The sequence below is a fragment of the Leguminivora glycinivorella genome, chromosome 10, assembly GCF_023078275.1.
Source record: "Leguminivora glycinivorella isolate SPB_JAAS2020 chromosome 10, LegGlyc_1.1, whole genome shotgun sequence".
Taxonomy (NCBI): Eukaryota; Metazoa; Arthropoda; class Insecta; order Lepidoptera; family Tortricidae; genus Leguminivora; species Leguminivora glycinivorella.
Genome location: NC_062980.1, coordinates 3797535 through 3823426, shown reverse-complemented (window position 1 = coordinate 3823426; position 25892 = coordinate 3797535). Strand labels below are relative to the sequence as shown.

Sequence of the window (25892 nt, the reverse complement as noted above, 5' to 3'; positions counted from 1 at the left end):
GGTACACCAGTATTTACGCCTGATGGTAATAATTTTATGTGGCTGAGCTGATGATGGAAGGTCAACTCCTCAATGGTTAGGAGTTAAAGGATAATTCTTTCACTACTGTACATATATTCGGACTGATATATATAATATCAATAGGAACCACTAGAAATCAACAAATAAATAAACTTTTTAACAAAAAATAAAACCGCCTTCAAAAATAAGCGCGTTACAAAACACGGAGAAACTAAAAAGCAAAAAATAATAAACCTTTGAATTCAGATTTCTTATCGTATTGCAATAATCTAAACATCCAAATTATAAACAAATCAATTATTTTTGGAGTCGGGGCCAGCCTGGGTACGTTTGGGTGGGACAAACAGGCAATAAGGCAAGGCAAGGCGACGAACAGGTCTGGTACCGACTACAAAAATAATTGATTTGTTTATAATTTGGATGTTTAGATTATTGCAATACGATAAGAAATCTGAATTCAAAAGTTTATTATTTTTTGCTTTTTAGTTTCTCCGTGTTTTGTAACGAGCTTATTTTTGAAAGCGGTTTTATTTTTTGTTAAAAGGTTTATTATGAAATTGAGTTGTCTTCTTTCTACTGTTATATTTTTAGCAGTCGCTATTCGATTGCGATTCGATAGGTTTACTGACGATTCGCCAAAAAACGTTTCCCAAAGTTTCACATCCCAAACTATTATTCCCAAATTATCATTTCCCAAATAAACGTTTGGCAAAACAACTTATCGTAAATTGACATTTAGCAAAACTTTTTTTGGCAAGTATTTGTTTCCCAAAATATTTACTTGGTCAAATTTCATTTTACCAAATATTATTTAGTCAAAGGTATTGTTAGGCAAAATTTCCATTTCCCAATATATTGTAATTAAATGGCGCACTAGAAATTTGTTTGTTGATTTTATACTTTGTGTCCAAGATTTGTGTGAAATAATGTACTGTATGTCGTACTTTTTTTCCTCCTGCTGCAAATGTCAAGGATGACATTTTCATGTCCGGATACATTTTATTAAAAAGAAACCTTATGTTTTCAAGACCATTATGTTCTATTAATTTTTAATTACTTTAAAAAGCCATTTCCGCTTTGCTCACTGTTAACCTAACACGCTCCTCCTCGCTTCGCACCTAAACTGACCGTGTCGCACACGAGTTTTCTGTTACAATACTAATAAAATTATTACATTACATTTATGCCTTGTAATATTTATTGTCAAACGTGGTTTTGCATGGTGTAATTTGTAGAAACATTTTTTGACAAAAAAATAGTTAACAAAATAATTTTGTCCAGTAATTAATTTGACAAAAATAAAGTTGAGCAAACTTTTCTTGTCCAACTGAAGCCTTGGAATAAAACTGAAATTATCATTTGACAAATTTTAAGTTAAATTTGGCAAAAAAATCTTCGGTAAATTAAATTAATCCCGTAGAAATGAAAATGCAAATGCAAATTTCATATCGCAAATCTCGAAAATATTTAGATATTTTCGAAATTTGCGATATGAAATTTTGACCAAACATGTTTTTGGGATATAAGTTTTGCCATTAAAAACGTTTGCGAAATAAAGTTTTGTCTAAATAAAATTTGACTAAGTAAAATTGTGCCAAATGATAATTTGACCAAACAAATTCATTGCGAAACATACCTTTGCCAAACAATACTTTGGGAAATGAAACTATTGCTATATGATTATTGGGAAATGAAATTTGACGAAACGTTTTTTGGCGAAACGGCAGGACACCGATTCGATAATCATCAATCAAACTTAATATTTTTGTGTACTGGCAATACGAAAAATGTTGTTCAGAAACTATAAACTCTTCGAACCATTTGGCAGAACAACAATATTATTACAATGGAAAAATATGTAATGTACAAGTAACAACAATCATGAAAATTTAATAATAATATTTTTGGTTTTAAAATAACGTGAAATAATATGTTTGGTTTTAAATTTACGTATACTTTATGTTTTACAATAAGTTAAATTCCAAAGGTCTCTGAACGAACCTTTCATATGATTTGTCGCGAAGCTGTCAAATCATTGTCAAGGTTTTGCCGCTAACTTCATAGCATAGATTACAGCCGCCGTGTCCTGCTCGCCTCGTCCCACGGTACAAGGAACTCTGCTTCGCTTTTGTTGCAGTTTGTTGAACAACGTCGGCTCGATCGCCGCTCGGTGTGATGTGACCTGTTGATTTATTAATCAGTGTTTTAGTGCTGTTTTCTGTGATAAAAATGACCTGATACATGGAATACGTGTTTAGTGTTTTACTAGTGTGCAGTGTAAAATGGGTTTGATTACATCGCGAGAGCAAACAATGTTGGACGGGCCGGCAGTAGGGCCAGTCAAGAGTCACCATGTGCGGCAGGCGTCGACGAGGAATCGCACCAAGCCGCCGATGCCAGACAGAGATGAGCTGGAGAACCGTTTCGTTAAAGTTTTGGTAAGTTTTGAACAGAAATATGGCGATAATTCGCCGGTAGCTTGTTTACAAACAGTATTGTTTACTCTTAAGGATTACTTTGTTACGTGCGCGTTGCGCGGGGCTTCGATAAACTTGATTCGATTGCATAGCTATCGGATGGTTATAATGCATTCTCGTTGTAGCTTTAATTGAAGATATCTGTTAAACCTGTTTCCGATTACTTGGTGCTTGCGACTAGTTGCTGCCGTAGTTATTCAAGCTAAACTAAACCGCTATATTAATCCTTTACGATCGTAAAATCTGTGAATATTTTATTACACGTATCATAATTAAGTTACGTACGTACAACAAACAATTACTAATAGGAGTACAGTATGTAGATGAGTGTATAAACATCAACAGCTGATTCATATTATTGCCTCTTTAACAAAACAATATTTTTATTTCAAATACCACAATAATTTACATAAAAATAATATCATGTAGGCATAAAGAAGCTTGTACTTATATGGTTTTCTATAATGTTATAAATATAAAACATTTATTTATTGTTTAAATTTTATATTGGACTTATCAGAATACCATGATCAATTTCAAATTCAATAAATATATATATATATACACGGTGCTCGTGAGCATTGCGAGAGACTTTAAGAACATATTCCTGATCCCATTTTAAGACTAAAATGTCATATACACTTTTCTAGATTTCGCCTAGTTTCAGAGTTATGACCAATTGAAAAAAAAATATTTTCTTATTGTTACTCAGTACAAAAGGCTTTTTTAACGATGTTGATGCCATTATGGAGAATTAGTCTCACTATCCTCATTGATAGATGTCCAAAAGTACGAAATCAAAAATCAAAAATGTGGTTTTCAGAAAAAAAAACGTCAAAATTCATTTGAAGTGCTAGTTTTATGAATAACATTTACTTTTTATGTAAAAATACATTCGAAAACAGTAAAAAAAAAATTAAAAAAAAATTTTTTTTTGGCAATATTTCCTCATGTGAATAAAAAAAAAATTTCCTTTAGCCTCAGAAATGCGTGGTTAAAATCTCTCGCAATGCTCACGAGCACCGTGTATATATTATTTGATACACTAGTAGCTGATAGCTGATATGTGTATATCACTGCACTTGTTTTTCTATAGCTGTCAAATTCTTGTCATAACAACAACAATCAAAAGTAATGTTCTACCCCAAAGTATAAAAAAAGAAACATTTTCATAAAAATAACAACAGACAGATTTATTTCCATTTTATCTACTCCAATTTGAATATTTATAAGTTGATGATGTGGGTTCAATTATTTTTGTCCATCCGGCATATATACTACAATAAATATACCACAAATAGATAAAATGCAACATCCCACCATTTCCCGTTTCAAAATCTCCTGTAACATTTATCTAGTCGCTTGTCACTCTGTTTCGTAATTACTCTACTCCATATCAACACAAAATGGCCCATATTACATGAATAATAAAGTTCGACATGCTGCATAGTGTGGAGTCAGTTGCATGAGATAAGACACCAAATGTTTCATTTCCTGTTTTTATCTATTGTGTTCGCTGCAGCATACATTGTGTTTAAACTTATTTATTGTACAACTTTAACAGTGCTGTCCTTGAGACAAATGCAATTAAAGTTTTTATGACTTTATTATTGTATTGTAAGAAAACTATATTTATGAGAATATAATTGGAAACAAAAAATGGGTATTCACTTTATATACATTAACAACAAAATATTTATCTAGAAACACATACCTATCATAGATTTAACCTCTTGAATGGTTAGTAGCAGATCTGCTTCATATTGTTTCAACTTTAACATGTTTTTATTATGACATTTTGTTTTTGACAGGCGCATACAAAACCTTAAATCAGTAAGTCACTTTCAACATGTTTTTTCAAAAATAATTTGCTTTATTTTTTGCATTATTCAAATATTATTATGTACTTACAGGCTTATACTGGGTCATTTGATTTAATATATTATATCATTTATATCTTATTCTCCTAATATGTATGTCATAAACAATTACTATTTTCCTACTAAGATTGTTTAAACTGAAAGCTTTATCCCTTTTGATTTACACATAATTCATTTCCATTGCCAACTGCTAACTCACCTTAAGGTAAACCAAACTCAAGGTTCCCATGAATAAACCAATTGTTTCCTCTATTTGTTCTGTTGTTCCAACAAATAATGCCATGATGAAGTATGAATATAAGTAAATTGAATTTGGAATAACAGTTGTTGTAACTACTTCCTGATTTGGTAATTGGATTATACATAAGGATAAATCAACTACATACAGATTAGTTACCAGTTGTGTTATTTTATTGTTTAGTTCAAGATTATTAATTAATTCAAATAATATAAGGACGAAGTTCTAATGGAATTTCAGGTTAAATCATCAGTGTTTCCTAGAAACAGAAGGACCTTATGGATGGTGTTCCATGCTTAAATCTTCATTGACGGTTACAGAAAAAAGAGGAAGGCCTTTTCTCAATAAAATAAGAGAAAATCATCATTGGCTGAAATGATTTAAAATGGCAAATTATGTATAAAAATATCTTTGAACCACTTCAGTAAAGAATGCCTGGTATGCCACCAGGTGGTGTGGTGTGCCACATCAAAGTTGTCAGTAAATCAAAATAAACAACTGGCACTAGTTTTTACAAGACTATTTATTTCTGGATCAGTTTGTTTATAATCATTCACTGAGTCTAGCACTTTTTTCTCAAGATGCTACAATACCTTCTCGGCGCGAAACTTGAAAAGAGAATCGGCTTATGATTTTCAACCTTATTATATCGAAATAACGGCAAAGTTAGAATTAGTTTATTAACAGAAAAGTCGCAAATACTTCAATATTATGTCTAAACAAAATGGACCCTTAGTATCTACGAATTGGTTACATAGAAAAGCGTGAACGTCAATTGCCCTAAAGTCTACTTTCCAATGTTAGGAACATAATCGTACGCCCTTTTGTAATTGTCAAGGATGCAGGACGTGTAATGTGGCCATACGGGTGCACAGAGGCCCATTGACGAGTTATTTTTACACTTATCTCTCAGCCAATAACAGGGGCTACGAGATTCAATGCCTAGTTGATGATACTCTGATAGAAATGTTGTATGAACCCCTTTCATGTCTTACGATACAATTGTATAATATAAAGATTATACAGTTTATTGTAAACCTCGATACGGAAAACAATACAAATATAGAACAATAAAAGAATAGCATTCAGTTAGTCGAAAACAACAGCCGGTTTTACGCCAAAAAAACGATATATTCCGGGCAATCCTTACGTAGCTTTAACTCAGTTTTTGTATTGATAGGAACTACGAAAAATATGACTGTGGACTGTACAGTGTAGAGGCCCAAAGACACCACAAATTAGTATTTGTTATGATGTTCATACATATTATAATGTAACATAACAAATAAAAGGGCAATTTTATTGATAAGGACAAATCATTATATATTCGAGAGCGGTCGGGTTATCATGTTATCAATAACATGTTTTGGCTGTTTAGTTTATCGGAAAAAAAAATATCAATGTCAATATGTAAATAAATCGAGAATTAGTAACGAAATATGAGCATTAAATGGACTTTATCCAAGACAGGGTTTTTAAAGGTACATTTATGGTGAAGTAATTACTTATAAGAGAAACCTCAAATCTGTGTTGTCGTACTGTACAAAATATGATTTAGTTCCGTATTCAGGCAAGGCAATTATTATAGAAAAGTATTTATATTAGGCATTGCATTCCGTACTAGTCATAATCATTTCGTGACCGATTTGATTGGCGGGTAACAGTACTTTTTTTTTTAATTTCACGAAAGCGTGAATAATTAATTATCTTTATGCGTTGTCTTGTCTAATTACGTTAAATACGAAAGCCTTTGAAATACAAACTGAAAGTAATTAATAGCGACCATTAACCCCAGCGTAATCGATTTAATTATGTCCGAAAGTGGTTATTTATCCATGTTTTGATACGCGTGGAGAATTTGAAAGAATGTAATTCAATATATTTACGAACTTCATACGCTATTCGCGTGAACAAAGTTTGTTATAAGTATAAATTTATAACAAACTGCAATTTAAGTGAAATGTTACACGCGAACCGAAACACGCAATCGCAGACATTGCACTCAGACAGTATTGACTCATGAAACTTAACAAGTAAGGCTTGTGTCAGTGGGGGTGAAAGTTTGGGTAGGTACACATCAGGTACTACAAAACAGAAAAGAAGGAAAAAGGCTTTTTTCCCAATTTTGCTATGATTTTATTTTGACTGGTCTGGAACCCTAGGCCACTATAGAACTATGTCATAGTGACGTTATATTATAATATAAATAATATTATCAGAAATCTCTGACTGTTTGTCATTTTGACATGGTTGTAGAGTGGCCTAGGGTTCCAATTGGTTGACTGTACATAATTGAAAAACCAAAACAATTTGCTAAATTACAGATATACCTATAATATTTTCTTTTAAGCTGACCGTATAGAAATAGGACAATGAGCTCTTATACTTTTCATCATTATATTTATTAGGTATACTATAGGTACACGCTAAATAAAAACATATTTACTGTACTAAAAATTCAATTCAATTGGGTAGTTTACTCTATTCGGTTATTAAACATGAGATATCAAACCTTGATTATATTATTTTGAAAATAAAAACAAATGATAATCTTAAAACAATGGCATTTGTCTTTGAATTAACTGTAAAAAAATATTGATTCTCCAATTATAAACTACTTTAAATTGCGTAAGCAGCCATTCGTCGCGTGTTCACTCCGCGATTAATTCTATTCCTGGCTTCTAGTCACTATTCACTAATTGGCTCCTGACAAAGGAAACATGCCAAGGACCTCTTTAACAGGCAAATTGCACGAAACATGACTGGTGAGTCATGGGACCCGTGATGCGGGTCAAATGTGGGCCTTGACTGATGGTGATGGATGGTTGCGACATGGCTTATCAATTGATGTAAATAAATAAACTGCTGTGAAGGTCGTTGATAATATGTAAACATCAGTTTAGAGGGCCGTTCTCCAACAACAAAAATAAAAAAATCGGTCTCAACAATCGAAAGGCAGATTCAAGACAAAAATAAATATTTCGTGGTAGAGCCTCAGGCGAATCTATTTATAACCATTTAGAAACTACATACTTTCACTTTCATTCTTCTTATAGTTTATCCCGACCCTGTCAATCAGTTACTACTTGTACCTAGGGAGATACCATTAATGTCACCGAAAAATACTTTTGTCATTATAGCACTGGTGCTTGCTTGCAGTCGCATTTGCAAACGAATTAATTACCTATATTGTATTAATGGGAAAAGTTACACACAACGAATTTTACCATAATCGATCGTAAGTACCTAAGTAGGTTTAAAATATAACGTGTAGCTAAATTGAAATAACCTTTATCCGCTAACGACGGAAGAGGGCGTTCTGAAGTTTCGTCACCGCTTATATACTTGCCTATTGCTGGAAAATACTTAGGTACCTATTAACTTATGCTTGCCTGTGCTATTAGTGTCCATACTATCCATGTACAAACCGAAGCAGATTTAGCACAGATCAAACCTAGCCAAGTAGCCACCTTGTAGGCGTGAACATGCAAATAGAGCAAAGAATCTGAAGGTTCAGTCAGTGGTACTGGGACGCATATCATACCGACCATACCATATACCTTGTTAGGAGCACACTCAATGCTCGTCATGCTATGTTTGAAGGGCTTGTCAGTTATTCGGCGCTGACACGTATTTCTTTTCTACAGACCCATGTGGTCTGAACTGTAGCTAGAGGGCCTTTTAACACACTGAAATCTAACACGTTTATAATTCGGAAAGAAACACATACTTTATCCTCATTTCCATAATGCAATGCGTAATTGGGTCATAGACCTCCCAGTTGAACTCTTATTGGTGATAATGAGTTATTTGCGCATCTCATCAAATTGGCGTTGGCGCGTTAACAGCATCCTACGTACTCGTTACATGGTTTGATTATTTGGCAACCTTATTCCAAAGATGTATGGTCGAATATTGGTCAGTGAAGAGTGTTGCTGTACAACACCTACGATTTCGATGTAGTTACGAAACAACATCTAACGGTTATGTTCCTGGTTATATTTCGAATAGGTAAATGGGTCTAAGGGACCGGCCACACTTAAGAGACGCATGGTTGAGGTGCGGAACGGACGTCCGCGCCACGCCGCCTGAATGTAATTCAAAAAACGTCTCCTCAGTACATTTTGTATAGGAAGGACGTAAGACGCGCCCCAGGTGGCGTGGCGGCGGCGTGGCGCGCGCCGCGCGTCCTTCCTATACAAAATGTACTGAGGAGACGTTTTTTGAATTACATTCAGGGGGCGTGGCGGAGACGTCCGTTGCGCGCCCCGAGACACGCGACGCTTAATATAAGTGGGAACGCTGCCTTGGACACCAGTGGCGGCTGGTGAAAATTTCTGCGAAGCAACACTGAGCAAAAAGAAACCTACCTTAACATTAGGTACTTTACTAGTAATCAATTTTAGGCAAGCCGGTGGGAATCGGCTTGTATGGATCAGCCGCTGCTGTAGACACTAAGCGGACTTTGAAAAAAAAGTATAATCACAACTGGTTTTTTTTGTCGTGTGTCAGTGTGACTGGAGGTCGAAAAATGTTTGCTAGGTTACCAAGTATCTGACTTTTTTTAAAATTGCTATTACTATATTTTCATTGCCTTGCGAGTATGTCATCCAACATCCAAGTAACCATTCATAATTTTCGCTAGCTTCCAGTTTATTGAGGTCAGACTCAATCTAATTTAACCGACTGATCAAATACCGCAATGTTAATGAAATTCACACGGGATATCGCACCGTCTAAAAGATCTATGACTGAGGTATTTTTCATATTAATTAAGGTAATAAGTAATTACGAAGGTAATTACTCTACAACAACATCCAACAGGTGGCATCTACACACCGGTAGTTATGTATAATTATACTCAGACTCGTTGAGTCAGATTGAGTCAGTCATAATTTATCGGTAATTACTAATTATATATCCCCACAGTGTGCTCTTGTATACAGTCTTCGTCAATTATTTTCCGATGCTCCGATAGTATTTTTTTTTCTTTTGATACTACTTTTAAAAACATCGTGAGGAAACCGGACTAATTCCGATAAGGTCTAGTTTACCCTTCAGGTTGGAAGGTCAGATGGCAGTCGCTTTCGTAAAAACTAGTGCCTACGCCAAGTCTTGGGATTAGTTGTCAAAGCGGACCCCAGGCTCCCATGAGCCGTGGCAAAATGCCGGGATAACGCAAGGAGGATGATGATGATGTTTGTTGGTCCAATATTAGGTATCGTAAGGGCCTACGCTAGCTTACGCGGATTACCCGCAACGGACGCCCGCCTCAAAGAAATTGTATAGACACCGCTAACTGGCGCGGGCGCGTGCGACGGACGTTAATCCGCGCGGCGGGCGGCGGGTGTCCGCTCCGTGCGCACGCGGCGGGCACACGCTCGCGGACTTGTTTCTTGCATTCAGTCGAGCGCCGCATCGTGCCGCGGATACACGCGCCGGACAGTACAGTTGAGACAATATAATGATCGACACGGAGCGCGTAATATTAGATGTGCAAGCTCAACCAGTATTATGGGATATGAGAAATGAATTATATAAAGACAGTAAATTTCACTTTTTAAGGCACTTGTTATGAAAAAAATTGTTCTAAACATGTGTAAAAACTTATTTTCACTTGTATCGAAATGTACTATTACTTATAGCTATTGCTAGCCTTTCTATGGGTGTTATCGGAACATTGATTCTATAATAATTTTTTTCAAATGCGGCTCTAATCTTATGAATAATTCAACAAATGTCTTTGAAGTCATTTTAAGATATCTGTAAAATGCTTTCTCATCTTCTCTCAAAAGCGAAACTTTGGTTACAAATTCACTATTCAGCAACCTATTTTTCAGGAACACGGAGATCTGTCGACGTTTTTTCGCCATATAATAAATTTATTAAAAAAACCATTATCTAGCGGATACGTCTGTACACACTGTGAACCAAAATTATAGTGGTAGCGCTAAGTTAGGCGTGCGCCCGTCGCGGGCGCCCGTCGCGGACTCGCTGGCCCGCGGCGGGTGTCCGGAGCGGGACCCGCGAGCGTGCGCACGCGGCGGGCGTCCGCGTAAGCTAGCGTAGGCCCTAATACTCAAGCTTCGCATAGTGCCGTATCGTATATCGTATGATTCGTATGGTATAATATTTAAGGTTTCCATTAGTGACCGGCCACACCAGAGCGTCGCGTGTCTCGGGGCGCGCAACGGGCGTCCGCGCCACGCCGCTTCAGTGTAATTCAAAAAACGCCTCCTCAGTACATTTTGTATAGGAAAGACGTAAGACGCGCCCCAGGTGGCGTGGCGGCGGCGGGGCGCGCGCCGCGCCGCGCGCGGCGCGCCTTACGTCCTTCCTATACAAAATGTACTGAGGAGACGCTTTTTGAATTACACTCAGGTGGCGTGGCGCGGACGCCCTTTGCGCGCCCCGAGACACGCGACGCATAAGTGGGAACGCTGCCTTACATGTATTCGTACACAATTTATACTAGGAGCGGTAACACTGGTAATAGTAATATTGTTATATATAATTACATCTCAATACAGTTTGTTCTCGTATTTGCGCAAATATTAGTACAAATCGTGTTAGTTTAAATCAATATAGAGGCTTCTTCTTCTGAGTAATGAAATATCGCTCACAACAATGTTGGGTATCATAATTATTAAACTCCGCATAGTGTCGTAGTCGTAGACGGGAAGGCCTTAATCCTAATATTCCGCCACGTACAGGTTTTCTATTAATCATTCGAGCGCTCCGAGCGCGCCGGCTGCATTCCTCAACACCTATGGCGGTGCATCGCCGCGATACCAAAACGCATTATGTGGAGATTTAGTAAAATCCCTGCGTACAAAAAGCATGCTCTTTTTCAATATGTTTCCTACTTCTATAGTTATTTCTAAAGGTATTAAATAGTTATGATATTATTTCATGGACATGTCGCTTACTTTTGATATTTTCTAACGACCTTACAACTGACAGATACATTATGTTTACCAAATTAAAGAATACTTGAGCGTTCGACCACATTCGACTCATTACTCATTAGGTACTTAATGTGTCAATGTACTTTTTTTATTATTGTTATAAATAAATGGGCCTAGCCAAAAGGCAAAGACGTGGCCTACGATGGAATGAGCTCGCCCAGAAGATGCCTGTTCACCCTAGATTTGAAGAAAAATAGTGCACAATATTGTATCCTATAACTGTAGCCTTGCATGAATGGTTATTAAATAAAATGTTTTACTCACTCAAAGACTATCTGACATAATGTATATAAAATAATACTTAGGTATTGTAGTGAATACTTAGTTTAAGAACAATATTTGCATGCTGTTTGTGGACGGTTGAATAAGGAGAACATTTTATGTAACACCTGTGATCTGACCCTATTCACGCAAATAAATGATTTATGATTTAGAAGTAAAATTTGTCAGAAGGAAATCATTCATAACAAAACTACATTATCGAACTTTTTGCATCAAGAAACGGCGCTTAAAACATTTTCTCACCTACAATATTGCTTTACCCGCTCCGTAAGCTCAAGAAAACAGCGCAGCGCATGGTTTTTTAAAAGCTCCAAAGGCTATGTGGATCCTACATGCTAGTTGAGAAAATTGGATTCTTGCGCCTTTTGCAGTTTAATTAAATTTGTGCTATGGTATATTGCTGGCGCGGGAACGGCATGTGACCATATTACAGCGATATTAATTTTATCATACATTCTTCTGTGTGTAATCAACACAAAAAGTACAAGAGATCTTACAGAAAAACATAAAAACAATATCACCGCAAGAAAGAGCATATCTATAAGAAACATTTAACTGGCAAAACGTTTCGCGGCATAACTAACTTGCAAAAGCAAACAATTTTGTATTACTTACAATATTTTATTTATCTTAGTCAGATTTATTACGGGAGAGGAGATGAAATACGTAAAGCGTCTACTTTCCTCCTAATCAAATCAGCTTCTTTTTAAGAATTGTCAAAACGATTTTAAATCATAAGTTTTGTCCCTGTTTTTCTTATAATTATCTGAGGCTTTATTTCGTGCATGGTATAAAATATTTTAAGCACAGTCTAGTTGCCTATATTAGGTACAGGTGCTTGTCGTAAAGAACTAACTTTAATATTAACTTCACTAGAATCTGTTTCAGCAACAAACACAATCAACGACCGGAAAAATATATATATCTACGTACTGTAGCAATTTGAACAGGATTGTTCACTTATTTCTATTATGTTGTTATTCGCATTGTTTTTCTTTTATGTTTGTTTCCCTTGCGTGTTGTTTTCTCTATCTTTCGTCTCATTTTATGAGTATCATACATGTTTTCTATACTGTAGATATCCTTTTATCTAAGGCTGGTAATTTAATATGCGACCCTGTGATAAAAACTTAATAGATGATAGTACAAATTTTTGTAACGTGTGTTCCTATGTACATTTCTGAGGTTGTGCTGTGCAATAAAGTGAATTTGTTTTGTATTGTATTACAACTATTACAACGACGAGGTAGGTTGACGACGTTTTATTTTTTTGCCCTAAATTGCCTAATTTATGCATCAAATAATTATGTATATCATAAGGTTTATACAAAATAATTACCGAGCAAACATTAACGGTGTGTGCTTTATGTACAGTCAACCAATTGGAACCCTAGGCCACTCTACAACCATGTCAAAATGACAAGAGTAAGAGGTTTCTTATAATCTGATTTATAACGTCAGTATGACATAGTTCTACAGTGGCCTAGGGTTCCAATTGGTTGATTGTGTGGGGGATATCCCACAGGTCTAACACTATATAGCAGAGATCTATAGCACAAGGAAACCAAGAAAGTGTACACCAGGAATTTATTCAATGTTTACATGAGAACTGTTATTGACCGACTGACTTACAAAACGTAAACAAACATATCAAAGAATCGGTTGCTATACCAAATACAAAATATGACAGTATTCCTTCAACAGCCAGTACTGTGGCCTCTTAGGCACAACTCGATTCTATCGAATATCTCATTATCATTATATTCAATACGCCCCCTTAATGTGCATATTCAAAATAAATTGTAACACAATAAAACATACAAACAAACTAAAGTGATATCAAAGAACAACTATTAAAAATGTAAACAATTAACAAGCAATGCCCAAACCGCGCATGCACGTATAATGCTTTTCTCTAGGCAAAGCCTTCGTTAATATGTCGGCGAGCATTGAGTCGGTCGGTAAATACTTTAACTCAATACTCTTATTGTCCTTTAATACACTTCGCACAAAGTGATACTTTATATCAATATGTTTGGACCGAGAATGAAACATTGGATCGCTCGCAAGACATATTGCCCCCTGATTATCTACATGTAAAGATAATGGTGCATACTTACGTAACCCAATTTCAGTAAGCAAACTGTTCAGGTATATAGCTTCCTTCATTGCCGATGCCAAGCTTATATACTCTGATTGACAAGATGAAGTGCTCACACATCTCTGTTTTTCTGATCTCCAGCTTACACAACCAGCTCCTAACATAAAAACATAACCAGAATAAGAACGCCTATCTATCAAACAACCTCCCCAATCAGCATCCGAATAACCATGCAATGATTTACCTGTCTTTTAAATAAGTCCATATTGTTTCGTATGCTTCAGGTATCTCAAGACACGCTTTGCTGCATTCCAACATTCCTCGTTAGGGCAATCCAGGAATTGACTCAATACAGCCACCGTATTCGTAATATCAGGTCTCGTTCCCGTAGAAAGATACATCAACGAACCTATAATTTCGCGATATGGGTATTGTTCACGCGCACTGCACTTATTCACCGGTTTTTCTATCTTTTGCTTAAATTCCATAGGCGTAGATATCGGTTTACTTTCATTCATATTAAATTTAATTAACAAATCGTCAATATATTTTTGTTGTGACAATTTCATTCCATTGTCAAATCTGTCAAACTCTATGCCTAACATATACTTCGCAATGCCATAATCTTTCAATTCAAACTTTTCGGCCACTTCCTTTTTGAAATGTTCGATGCATTCACCTCTTTGCGATGCGACGAGTATGTCATCCACATAAATTAATACAAAGAGTTTAGTTTGCGAGTCTATATTTTTAAAATAAAGGCATGGCTCATTTAAAGATGCTTGCAATCCCATGCACTTCAGCTGTTCATCCAGTCTGATGTTCCACTGTCTACCAGCTTGTTTCAGGCCGTACAGCGACCTCTTGAGCTTGCATACATTGCCTCCAGACCTCAGGTCGCATAACAACTTGCTAGCTCTTTCATATATGAATGAACCTGGCTGCTCCAATCGTGTTAAATCTTGCAAACATTCGTCAAGAAGATCTGGTACTTTCATGTATATCTCTTCTTCTAATAATCCATTTAAATATGCCGTATTTATGTCCAACTGATGAATTTCAAGATCCAGTTCCACTGCAAGTGCAACTAATAATCTCACTGAATCAAGTCTAGCGACTGGCGCAAAGGTTTTCTGGTAATCGACGCCGTAACGTTGGCTAAAGCCTTTCGCCACCAGTCTAGCTTTCTTCTTCTCAGTCTTGTCGATATTTAACTTCGTCGTTAAAATATATCGGCAACCAACGACATTTCGGCCCATGGGTTTCTTGACGATATCAAAAGTGTCGTTTTTAATTAAACTTTTGACTTCTGACATTATTGCATCCTTCCATCCTTTTCGCTCGTTACCTGATAAGGCCTCTTTCAGACTAATCTCGGCAACTCCAACGAAATCTTCGCAGTCTCCATACTCCTCAGTTGACTCAAAGCCTTCTTCCGCAGAAACCTCTGGTTCTATGGCAACTTCTGGCTCTGCGATAATCTCTGGCTCTACGACAATCACTGGCTCTACGATAACAGGATCCGGTTCCACGATAACTGTGTTATATATCTTCCGAGGACGCCCAACATGACCTCTTTCCAGCCGCGGTCGCCCTGGACCTCTCTTCACTATCCTCCCCCCATCAACATGAACTTCATCTTGATGATGATCATGTTGAGATGGTTCTGCAACAGTACCTGGATCATCTGTCATTTGACGAGCTTCAACAGGAATATCCTCTTCTCTCTCGGGTTCAGGATCACGACCACTCGATGACCTTATGTTCACATCCTCGTGATCAGAGATCTGTTCTACCGGATTTCCCCTAGTCTGAGCCGGATGGAACTCTACATCTACCGATAAAGGTTGATTTGTAGTATTTGTCGATCTTTTCTTGTCGATTTCAAAACTCGATCCGTTTCTTTTCTTCACGTTTATCTTCACGTTATGTTTGATTTTTAACTTTTCATTGCATAGTCCACTCGAGCTAGAAAATGGCAACCTGCTTATTTTTCCTTTCGCACAAATTTTACAATCATACAATTCTGTTACATCTGACATCTTTAAATTCATGCCAGATTTATTTAAAACTCGGACAAGATCTTTCGCATTTAAATGACCAAGACGTTCGTGCCACGACCATACGTCAACCTTTCGCTCAAAAATCGCTGACACTACACCACAATGTTCCTCGACGTAATATAAATTACCTTTACGATTTGCGACCAGTTTAGTATTACCATAGCTATCTTGAACCATAGCTATATTTTTATTGAACGTAATGCTATAACCTTGATCGGTAATTTTTGCTACTGAAATCAGGTTACATCGCAAATCCGGAACAAATAATGTATTTGGCAATTGCACTTCAGTTTTAAAACCATTATCACATGAAGAAAATCTAACTGTCCCCTTACCTTGTACGTCTGTGCTCGAATTCGTTGCTAAATTTAGCTTACCGGACAACGGTAGTAATGAAGTACCAAATTTATCTGCATCGTTACACAAATGTGACGTACACCCACTGTCAACGATCCAATTTCCATTCTCGTTCCCAACAGCATTAACATCTGAAACACAATTGAATGTTACAAAATTGGAATCAACATCATATAAATCACTTGAGTTCGACACATACTTTGCACTGTCATTACGTTGTTCCTTCTTCTTTTGAGTACAATCCGAGGCTTTATGACCGTGTAAATGGCATTTGAAACATTTATAATTGAATTTTGACCTAGCCTGCTCTGGGGTATCACATGCGCGTTGACGTTGCTCTATGCCACTCTTTGGCTTAGAAGATCTCTTTCCTCTTACAAGAAGTGCCTTATCTACACATTCTTTATGATTTCTGGAATGTTCCTCTTCTAAAATCTTCACTTTCAGTGCGTCTGGCTTGGCAATGCATCTCTAGATTCTATTGCACATCTAAAATTGTCAAAACTGGACGGTAAACTATACAGAAGCATTATAGATGTCAAATCGTCAGGCATTTCAATGTCCATGTCAGATAATTGGCTTATTACTTCGAAAAATCTCAAAACATGTTCCCTCAAGTCGCCGTTTTCATCCAATTTACGCAGTAACAACTCTTTCAACAGTGTAGCCTTTTTCGCAGGTCCTTTGGAAGCATGAATATCCTTTAACTTTAGCCATACGTCACGCGATGTCTTGCAACCTCTCAGGTGCCTCAATTCACTCGGAGTTATGGATAAAATTAGGTCAGACTTAGCTTTGGAATCTCCTGTCTCCCATTTCGCTACTTCGGCTTCTCCACTTTCTCCAGCTGGCTTCTTGATACTTCCATTAACGTATCCCCAGGCGTCATTTTTTATCAACACTGCTTCTACTTGGATTTTCCACGTCTCATAATTACTCTCGTTGAGTTGGTCAATTTTCACAGTACTACTCATTTCCGCTGAAAATTTCTTCCTTTTACCGTTAACACTATTCTTGATTCGTACGAGGGACCATAACCACTGTGGGGGATATCCCACAGGTCTAACACTATATAGCAGAGATCTATAGCACAAGGAAACCAAGAAAGTGTACACCAGGAATTTATTCAATGTTTACATGAGAACTGTTATTGACCGACTGACTTACAAAACGTAAACAAACATATCAAAGAATCGGTTGCTATACCAAATACAAAATATGACAGTATTCCTTCAACAGCCAGTACTGTGGCCTCTTAGGCACAACTCGATTCTATCGAATATCTCATTATCATTATATTCAATAGATTGTACGTACCTATACTGTAAATAAACTTTATAGCACATATCATTAGTACTAACGTTAGAACGTGCATGACGAGTAAAAAAAAAGCAGAGCAATATATTATTGTCACGTAGATTCGTGCTCTATGATGAGCGTAGCGGAACGTAAAGCCAATTTACCGCCATTAACGTTATAAACAAATGTGAGCTATTGCCAATGAACAGCTATGATTAACGCTTGGTTGTTATTCTACAAGTAGGTATACCTTTTTTTTTTATGGGATAGGAGGCAAACGAGCAGACAGGTCGCCTGATGGTAAGCGATCACCGCCGCCCATGGACACCCGAAACACCAGAGGTGTTGGAGGTGCGTTGCCGGCCTATTATCCATACTAATATTATAAATGGGAAAGTGTGTGTGTCTGTTTGTTTGTCCGTCCTTCACGGCAAAACGGAGCGAGGAATTGTCGTGAATTTTTAAGTGGAGATAGTTGAAGGGATGGAGAGTGACATAGGCTACTTTTTGTCTCTTTCTAACGCGAGCGAAGCCGCGGGCAAAAGCTAGTACATTATAAGACAAAAATATACATATACATAACTCCGTATTAGACATGCGCGCCGCCGCGGCGCGCCGCCGCTGAAAGGAGCCAGCGCGCCGCCGCCGCCGCCGATAGTTTGAATTTCGCGCCGAAATAGAGAACCATACGAGATTAATAATATTAAAATCCATTGAATATAAACAAGCGAATGAAACGCGCGTACCCCGTGTCCCTTTAGTTTCATTATAGTATTTTATGCAATTAACCGTTGCTTATGAGAGGTCAAAAATGGCGAGTGCTGTGGGTAACAATTTGAGACGGTAGTATACAAAAAGCTCTTCCTAATATCCCCTTTGTATAAACGCTCTCTTTGAATGTTCTACACATTCCAACGGCGCTGCGAAGGCTGACAGGTTCTAACCTAAGCCGTCAATAAATTTGCTGACAAACCGAACTGCCCGCCGCCGTTGGATGGAGTCAAGCGGAAGGAGCTGGTATTGCGGAGCGCCAGACCAGAGATGGGGACAGTACTCAATATTAAGGTCGAACCTGCGCTTTATATAACAAAAGTCGCTGACGCTGACCCGGTAGGTTTGGGCTGGCCCTGTTCAATCGTTGGAACCCAATTTAGCTTCATGTTTCACATGACTTCGAAACTGGATATGGTTCGTAATATTTATCACCAAGTATACTTTTGGTTAGAGATGGTAAAGGGATGCCCTGAAACTTTGGCGACGTGACAAATTGTGTTTTCTTAGTAGAAAACGCACTAACTATACTTTGTTTGAACTGGGCTAGGTTAAGATTACCCAATTTTGAGACCAAAAACGTCTCAAACACAAGGTTGCATCCTATACTCCGACAACTGCTCAGGGGAGGCATTTTTGCACTACCTGTATAACGGCTATCGGTAGTGTTATCATCTGTATAGCAGTGAATATTGTTAGCAGACAATAAATCATTGAATTGCAGAAAGAACAAGGTAAACAGTACAGATCCTTAGGATACGCCAACGTTTATGAGCTTATAGTTCAAGCATACTTATTCCGATAGTGACGACTGAAATGGTTCGCCTAAACAGGAAGCAGGAACCAATGGGCACAACCTTTTAGGAAGACAGTACGAGGTCAGTTTAAAGAGAAGAGCCTTACGCCAAACCTTATAAAAGGCCTTTGTGATATCCAGGCTAACAGCCAGTGCTCTCTATAGCTGTGGCGCAACGACAAGTGAGGTCTACCTCACTTTGTCTACAAAGAGGTCTCCAGCGCCTCGACCATAGCGAAGACCGTACTGCCGGGTGATATTGAGCTGGTGGTCTTCAAGGTACTTAAAACTGTTTTCAAACCAGCAAGCGGACATCCCTTTTCAACGCTTATTTGCTAAGTTGAACCCAGGCAATATTGAAAAGAAGACAAAGCGACCAACAGAGAGCAAGGAAATTCCACTTTCTCTTTTGAGGAATGAGCCAGTGAGTCATCAGGTTTGGGCAAGGGTAAAAGTACAAGGAAAACTTGCAGAAGGTCTTCTGAACAGTTTCTAGTTCTAGTTATCTAGTATAAGAAAGTCATCATCATTGGCCACAGCATCTTTCCAGATGATAGTTGCAGCACTTGCAGCGACTAAGTAAGAGGTAGGTATTCTGAGTATGCAGTCTACAGCCTACATCGGTTATGATGGCTGTACAAGCCAATGGCGGATCAGCATTTTCTGCCGCATCGATCACAAATTTGCCTTGACTCCTGGGGTGGTCCAGCAGCTCTACGGAGACGCTTTTGCTGGAGTTGGTACAGCCAAAGCTCGTCATGCTTTATCATACCCTCCCTCAAGCTACGACGCCACTCCGGTCTCATCTCCGCGCGCTCCTCCCAGCTACAAGATGGAATATTAAAGCCATTCATGTCACGTTTGCAGGTGTCCTTGAAACGGAGAAAGGGTCGCCCAACCGGTCTCTTGGCTTCGGCAATCTGTCCGAGCATGACTTCGCGAAGCAATCTGTCAGGGTCCATTCTGTGAACGTGTCCCAGCCAACGAAGTAGTCTCTGTTTCAGCATAGCCGTTATGCTGTTGCATTGAAAGGCCAAGTTACTCCTATTATGGTTCGAAGGCAACGCATGTGAAATGCATTTAAGCGACGCTCTTGTTTGGAATAGGTGGTCCACGTTTCTGACGCGTACAGCACGATACTAAGGACGCAGGCTTTGTAAACGTGAACCTTGGTGGAAATGGTAAGCTTGTTATTAGCCCAAACTCGCTTAGAGAGTTTTCCAAAAGTTGTTGCGGCCTTTCCAATGTGGGTATCTATTTCCTTATTGTTGTAGTAGTTTGATGTTGTGGTTGATCCCAGATATCAAAAATTATCAACAGACTGAAGCGTTACTTGATCAAGTGTGATTGCTGGTGGTACATCGGTGCCCTGGACCATTATTACAGTTTTCTTGGTGTTCACGCTCATTGAAAAAGCTCGGCATGCACGACCAAACCTGTTAACCAACTCTTGTAGCTCTTCTTCCGAGTTTGCGACAAGTGCAGCGTCATCAGCAATTCAGCATACAGCAGTTCACGGACTAATAATACATCATACCGCTTCCTAGTTGACTTTAGGAGGTTGATGTTGAATAACTTCCCATCCTTTCTGGTGTGCAGATGGACTCCGACATCGCATTCATCAAAAGCTGCCCTGAGGAGTGCCGAAAAGAAAATACCAAAGAGCGTTGGCGCCAGAACGCAACCTTGTCTTACGCCGCGCCTCATATCAAAAGCCGCCGATGCCTCACCATCGAACATGACGGTACCTTTCATATTCTCGTGGAACGCACGTATCAATGACAATAGAGTTGGTGGACACCCAATACGGACGAGAACATCGTAGAGACCCTCTCTACTGACCGTATCGAAAGCTTTGTTAAGATCCACGAACGATATAAAGGGACACTGCTGCTGGTACCCATGCCTCTCACTTTTTTACCCAATGTCTTAAAAAACGGTTGCATAATATACTACAAATAAGATTTTCATTAAAATTTAACCCCATGAAAGTGATATTTAAAAAGTTGAAAAAAATCTCACGCCGCCGGCGTTACGCCGCCGCCGACGATTTTTCCGAGGCGCGCCGCCGCCCGATTTTTTCCGAGCGGCGCGCATGTCTACTCCGTATACACAGATAAAGTCTAAGAAAAATTGTACGGTCGGGTAGATGGTTCTACACCTTCGATTGATTCTCGGCTAGATGGTTCTATTCTAATATTAATATTTGTCAATTTTTACACATCAATTTATGAATATGGGCCAAAGTGTCAAAACTGAAGTTCAAAAGTTTTAATCTTGTATCGAGTAAAATGACAGTATGTGCACTGTGTGAAAGTGGTTCATTTTAAAACATAGTTCACTGTACTATATGTAATAACAACTAAGCAAAAAGCAGAAGCAATATCTTCTTGTCACGCACAAACGCTACATTACGAGCTGTTCGGAACGAATTGAGAATTTGCTATGATTTCAATGCTCCATTTTAAATAACAGATTCGATATGGCGATATTTGCATTGCATTGCATTTCCTAGGCATTCAACCCTATATATCCAACTAGGGTCGACGATATATATCAATGGATATAAATATCCGATATATATTATTTTTTTTATAAATGGTGTGTCATGGTTTAAAAAAAGTAACATTGTTAAAAATATAGTTTTTATTGAGTTTGTTACTATTTTTAAGCCCTGACGCAAAAACGACGGGGTGTTATAAGTTTGACGTGTCTGTCTGTTTGTCTGTCTGTCTGTGTGTGTGTCTGTCTGTGGCATCGTAGTATATTGTACTCTTACACTCTACATGAATATAAACAGTTTTGCGTTTTGATAAGTCTCATTCTGTTTTTAAACTCCCATAACCATAGATGCAATCTTTAATTATGTCCTGTTAAAATGTATCATATTGCAAATGTACATAACTCTTGACGATCATAATATTAATTCTTATAATGTATAAAGCAATGTAATTTTATGAAATAAATAATATCAATATCATACCTCTTATTAAATCTTGATTTAAAGTGTGAGGAAAATTCAACCATTGAAGTTGCAAGTAAACCTGTTGATGTGCCTCAAATTGATTGCCAGCGGGCGGACTGCCAGCCACCTAGAACCTGATCTCGCGAATAAAACTAAATAGTTAATTTGTAATTATAACTCCGGCGAAGATACGCCGTAGGCTGCTTTTCATTAGCGGAACACAATTTATCTTATAGTCGGAACGTGTTTTTTTTCATTGAATAGAAAATGTATCTATGGGTGGTATAAAGTAGCAAATTACTGAACAGTTTTTTTGATAAACTGGAATATATGATTGGGACACAACAAAAAGTGACGAATCTAGTACAGTTGTCCTTTTCATTTCGGTTGGTGATGTAACCTGAGCTTCGCATTCGTGACTGACAGACGCCATAACTTTTTCATAAATTATAGTTTTGCAGAGAAATTGTCTTTATAACGTTGTTGCATTTTTTTAAAGAATGTGCGTTTATGAAAAGTGGTCAGCGAAGGGCTCTGTTGTAGCGTATCGGATTACGAAATCGATATGCATATTTCTTTTTACATTCCTGTATTTCTCCTGTCTTCTTTTTTTGATGGTTTACATTGATCACTTACTGTCCAAGCGCTTAGTGCTTTTATACCTAATCCTGCAAGGTCTGGAATTAATTGAGCGAAAGGAGAAATGAAACATATGTCCTATGCTTTAAGATGCGTTTTAAGAACTAGTGTTTACCCATTTATCTATGTGTGCGCAGTGAGTACAACATGATTAAAGCCTATACATCCACAGACAATGGAGTGTAGCCAACTGTGTCGCCCGATTGATCGCAGGATCTACGCTAATGCCTCCATACTCAGTCACACTAACAGGACAATTGATTTATTGACCCTTATCACACAATACATGATGTAATTCAATACATATGTATAATATGAATCAAGACTATCAAGAGGACTTTGTAAATATACAAAATGTACCCCCTGCAAAAAATTAGTAGACTGCAACCAAAGAATTGCCAATGTAAGTTAATTCGCACAGCTAAACACTGTGGAATGAATTGTCGCCAACGGTATTTCCGGACCGATACGACCTTCAAGAAAAGAACGTACACCCATCTTAAAGGCCGGCAACGCACCTCACACCACACTTCTGGTGTTTCGGGTATCCATGGGCGGCAGTGATCGCTTACCATAAGGCGACCTGTCTGCTCGTTTGCCTCCTATCCCATAAAAAAAAAGCTTTTATTTTCAGATGCTGAAGAATGTATACCCACCCGAGATAATTTCTAACACACTGAAGTAGGTATAATAATTCTAAAGCCACAACACAATGACGTCAATGACATATTATGCAAGAGAAAGGATCGAATATTTGTAACCACAGACCTAGTTCAATCGAATCCAATTTATAATTAGAACCATATTTCACACTAGCTTTAACGCAGTGTTATAAATTACGGCATTATCATTATGTACATATTACAGTTCATAGTCTTCAAAATATCATCCACTCATTGTAGTGGAAGTTCCGGAAGTATATGTATAACTGTACAATTTAAATAATAACTTTGTACTTTTGTAAGTTCAAAAACGTGTCACCCTTGACTTTATCCACAGGGTGGTATGTTTTATAATTGTCGAAAATACTTCTCGCCGATTATGTTATATTACTGGGGATGCTATTGCTATGTCTTGTATGGGAACCCTGCATTTTATGATTAAGCACTGAGACTTGGCACAGTTGTTCATTGGGTAGCCCTGAGTAGATAAAGATCGGGAGGCATCGAGAGCCCCCCTTAATTTAGGAGGGTGGGGGGGGGGGGAAGGCTGGCGCCTCCGCGCTTCCTTTGAAACCATATTTCTCCAAAACTATACAAAATAGGGCATGCGATATATCAATTTCGGATAAATGAAGGACGAGGAATTCATTTTTGGAACAAAAAAAATGTATTTTAGAACAAAAATACAAAATAAAATGGGAAAATTTAAAAACGAGTTGTTTTTTTTTACATATTATTGCACATTTTATGAAAACTGTAATGGTTTTTTTTTAAATAAAAAATATTATTTAATAGCTACATTTATCTAGTTTATAAAAATATATAGTTTGTTATATAAATATATTACGAAACGCGAGATAAAAAATAATGAAAGTGACGTGGCAGGGCGATCGTGATATACGGTACGGGTCAGCTTGTATGATTCGATGAGGTGAGGTAAAGGCACTCAAAGCTCTCAAAAAGTGTAGTTATTTAGAGTATTTCAAATTAAACAACATACTCCTATATAGTCTGAATTTAACTATTGATATCACATGAAATGATCGATTGATATGATAGGTCAGATATATACATCTGATCCTAATACATCTTGTGAAATAGTAGATATCTATATGATTTGCATAATTTATGGATAATTCTTACTTGACATATTTATTATTCCAGATCTGCGTCCTGTACTTTGGTTAACGAGTGCCGAAAATAGTTATTAACCAAAAAAGACCGTCAAATTAACAGCATTTCACCGACAAAAGCTGCCTTACACCATTTTTGTAAGGGTTATAGGTATATCAAGGTGTCCATGTATGGGGTCAACTAAACCCAATTCAAAATTTGCCATTATTTGCTACTTGTGGCTTGACGAAAGTCTGTAACAATTGGGATTTGGGAGCCTACTTGCCCGCAACGTTGCTTGTTGCTGCAGAAACATGCCTCGAAATTGTCGGATGCAGGTGTAAAAAACAGTGCCGCGTAAGGTGCAACCGTAAAAAAAGACTTTTTAAATTAAATGTTCGGAGCTGATGTGCTTATGCAGTGGGTGTTGTGATATATACATAATTAAATTCAGACTATTCATGTTGTTTTATTTGAATAACTCAAAATAGCTACACTTTTTGAGAGCCTTGAGTACTAGCCCCGATACACATGTTTTCGTCTAGTCAGACCATTTTTTGAAGTTCTCCTTTGTACAAAAGCAATGCCTTAGTTCAAAAATCATTAATGTTTAATGCTAATACGAATCTAGTTTATTTTTTATGGCACTATTGTGCAATAACTAACTATCATTGATACTGAAAGGAAGAATATGACGATTTTTATTTTATCTTTTATGGATGGGTAAAACCGATTTAAGGGGGCCCAAAGGAAACTAAGTTCTGCTAGTAAACTAAAAAAATCTTCAAGCCTATGCATGCAGAACTGCTTTAGGAGAGGAGAACGTGATTAAGACAATTTTTCTTTTACATTATAAGTCACATGCAATTTTATTTTACAATTTTACAATTAAAATAAACTACATATATTAAGTATAGGACTTTTACAAATTTCTGTACTGGGTCGTGAGATATACCTACATGTGTAAACTTTATTAGAATAAGTATATTTCTGTATTACTAGACGAACTCCACTGCACAGCGGGTAGTACCTTTACCTCACCTCATCGAATAATGCAAGCTGACCCGTACATTAAAATTTTCATTTTCATTATTTTTTATCTCGCATTTCGTAACATATTTATATAACAAACTATATATTTTTATAAACTGCATAAATGTGGCTTTTTATTGATATTTATTGCTTTTAGATATATATTGTGTAGAAAGAACAAAATAGGATAATGTTAAAAAAATTATCACATTTTTAATATTTTTTTAA

At 37.4% G+C, this 25892-nt stretch overlaps 1 protein-coding gene across 3 annotated transcripts in view; it reads left to right on the top strand.

Moving 5' to 3' along the window:
• The first annotated feature begins 2081 nt into the window (after nucleotides 1-2081).
• Nucleotides 2082-25892, top strand: part of LOC125230711 (formin-like protein) — a 152277-nt gene continuing 128466 nt past the window's right edge. The window contains exons 1-2 of one of the 3 annotated variants that reach the window (XM_048135968.1): nucleotides 2083-2459; nucleotides 4310-4331. In XM_048135968.1, coding sequence (XP_047991925.1) covers nucleotides 2374-2459; nucleotides 4310-4331 — 108 coding nt within the window. In that variant the 5' untranslated portion in view covers nucleotides 2083-2373. Of the gene's footprint in view, nucleotides 2460-4309; nucleotides 4332-25892 lie in introns of all 3 variants that reach the window. The other 2 variants (XM_048135969.1, XM_048135967.1) reach the window with 2 other exon arrangements.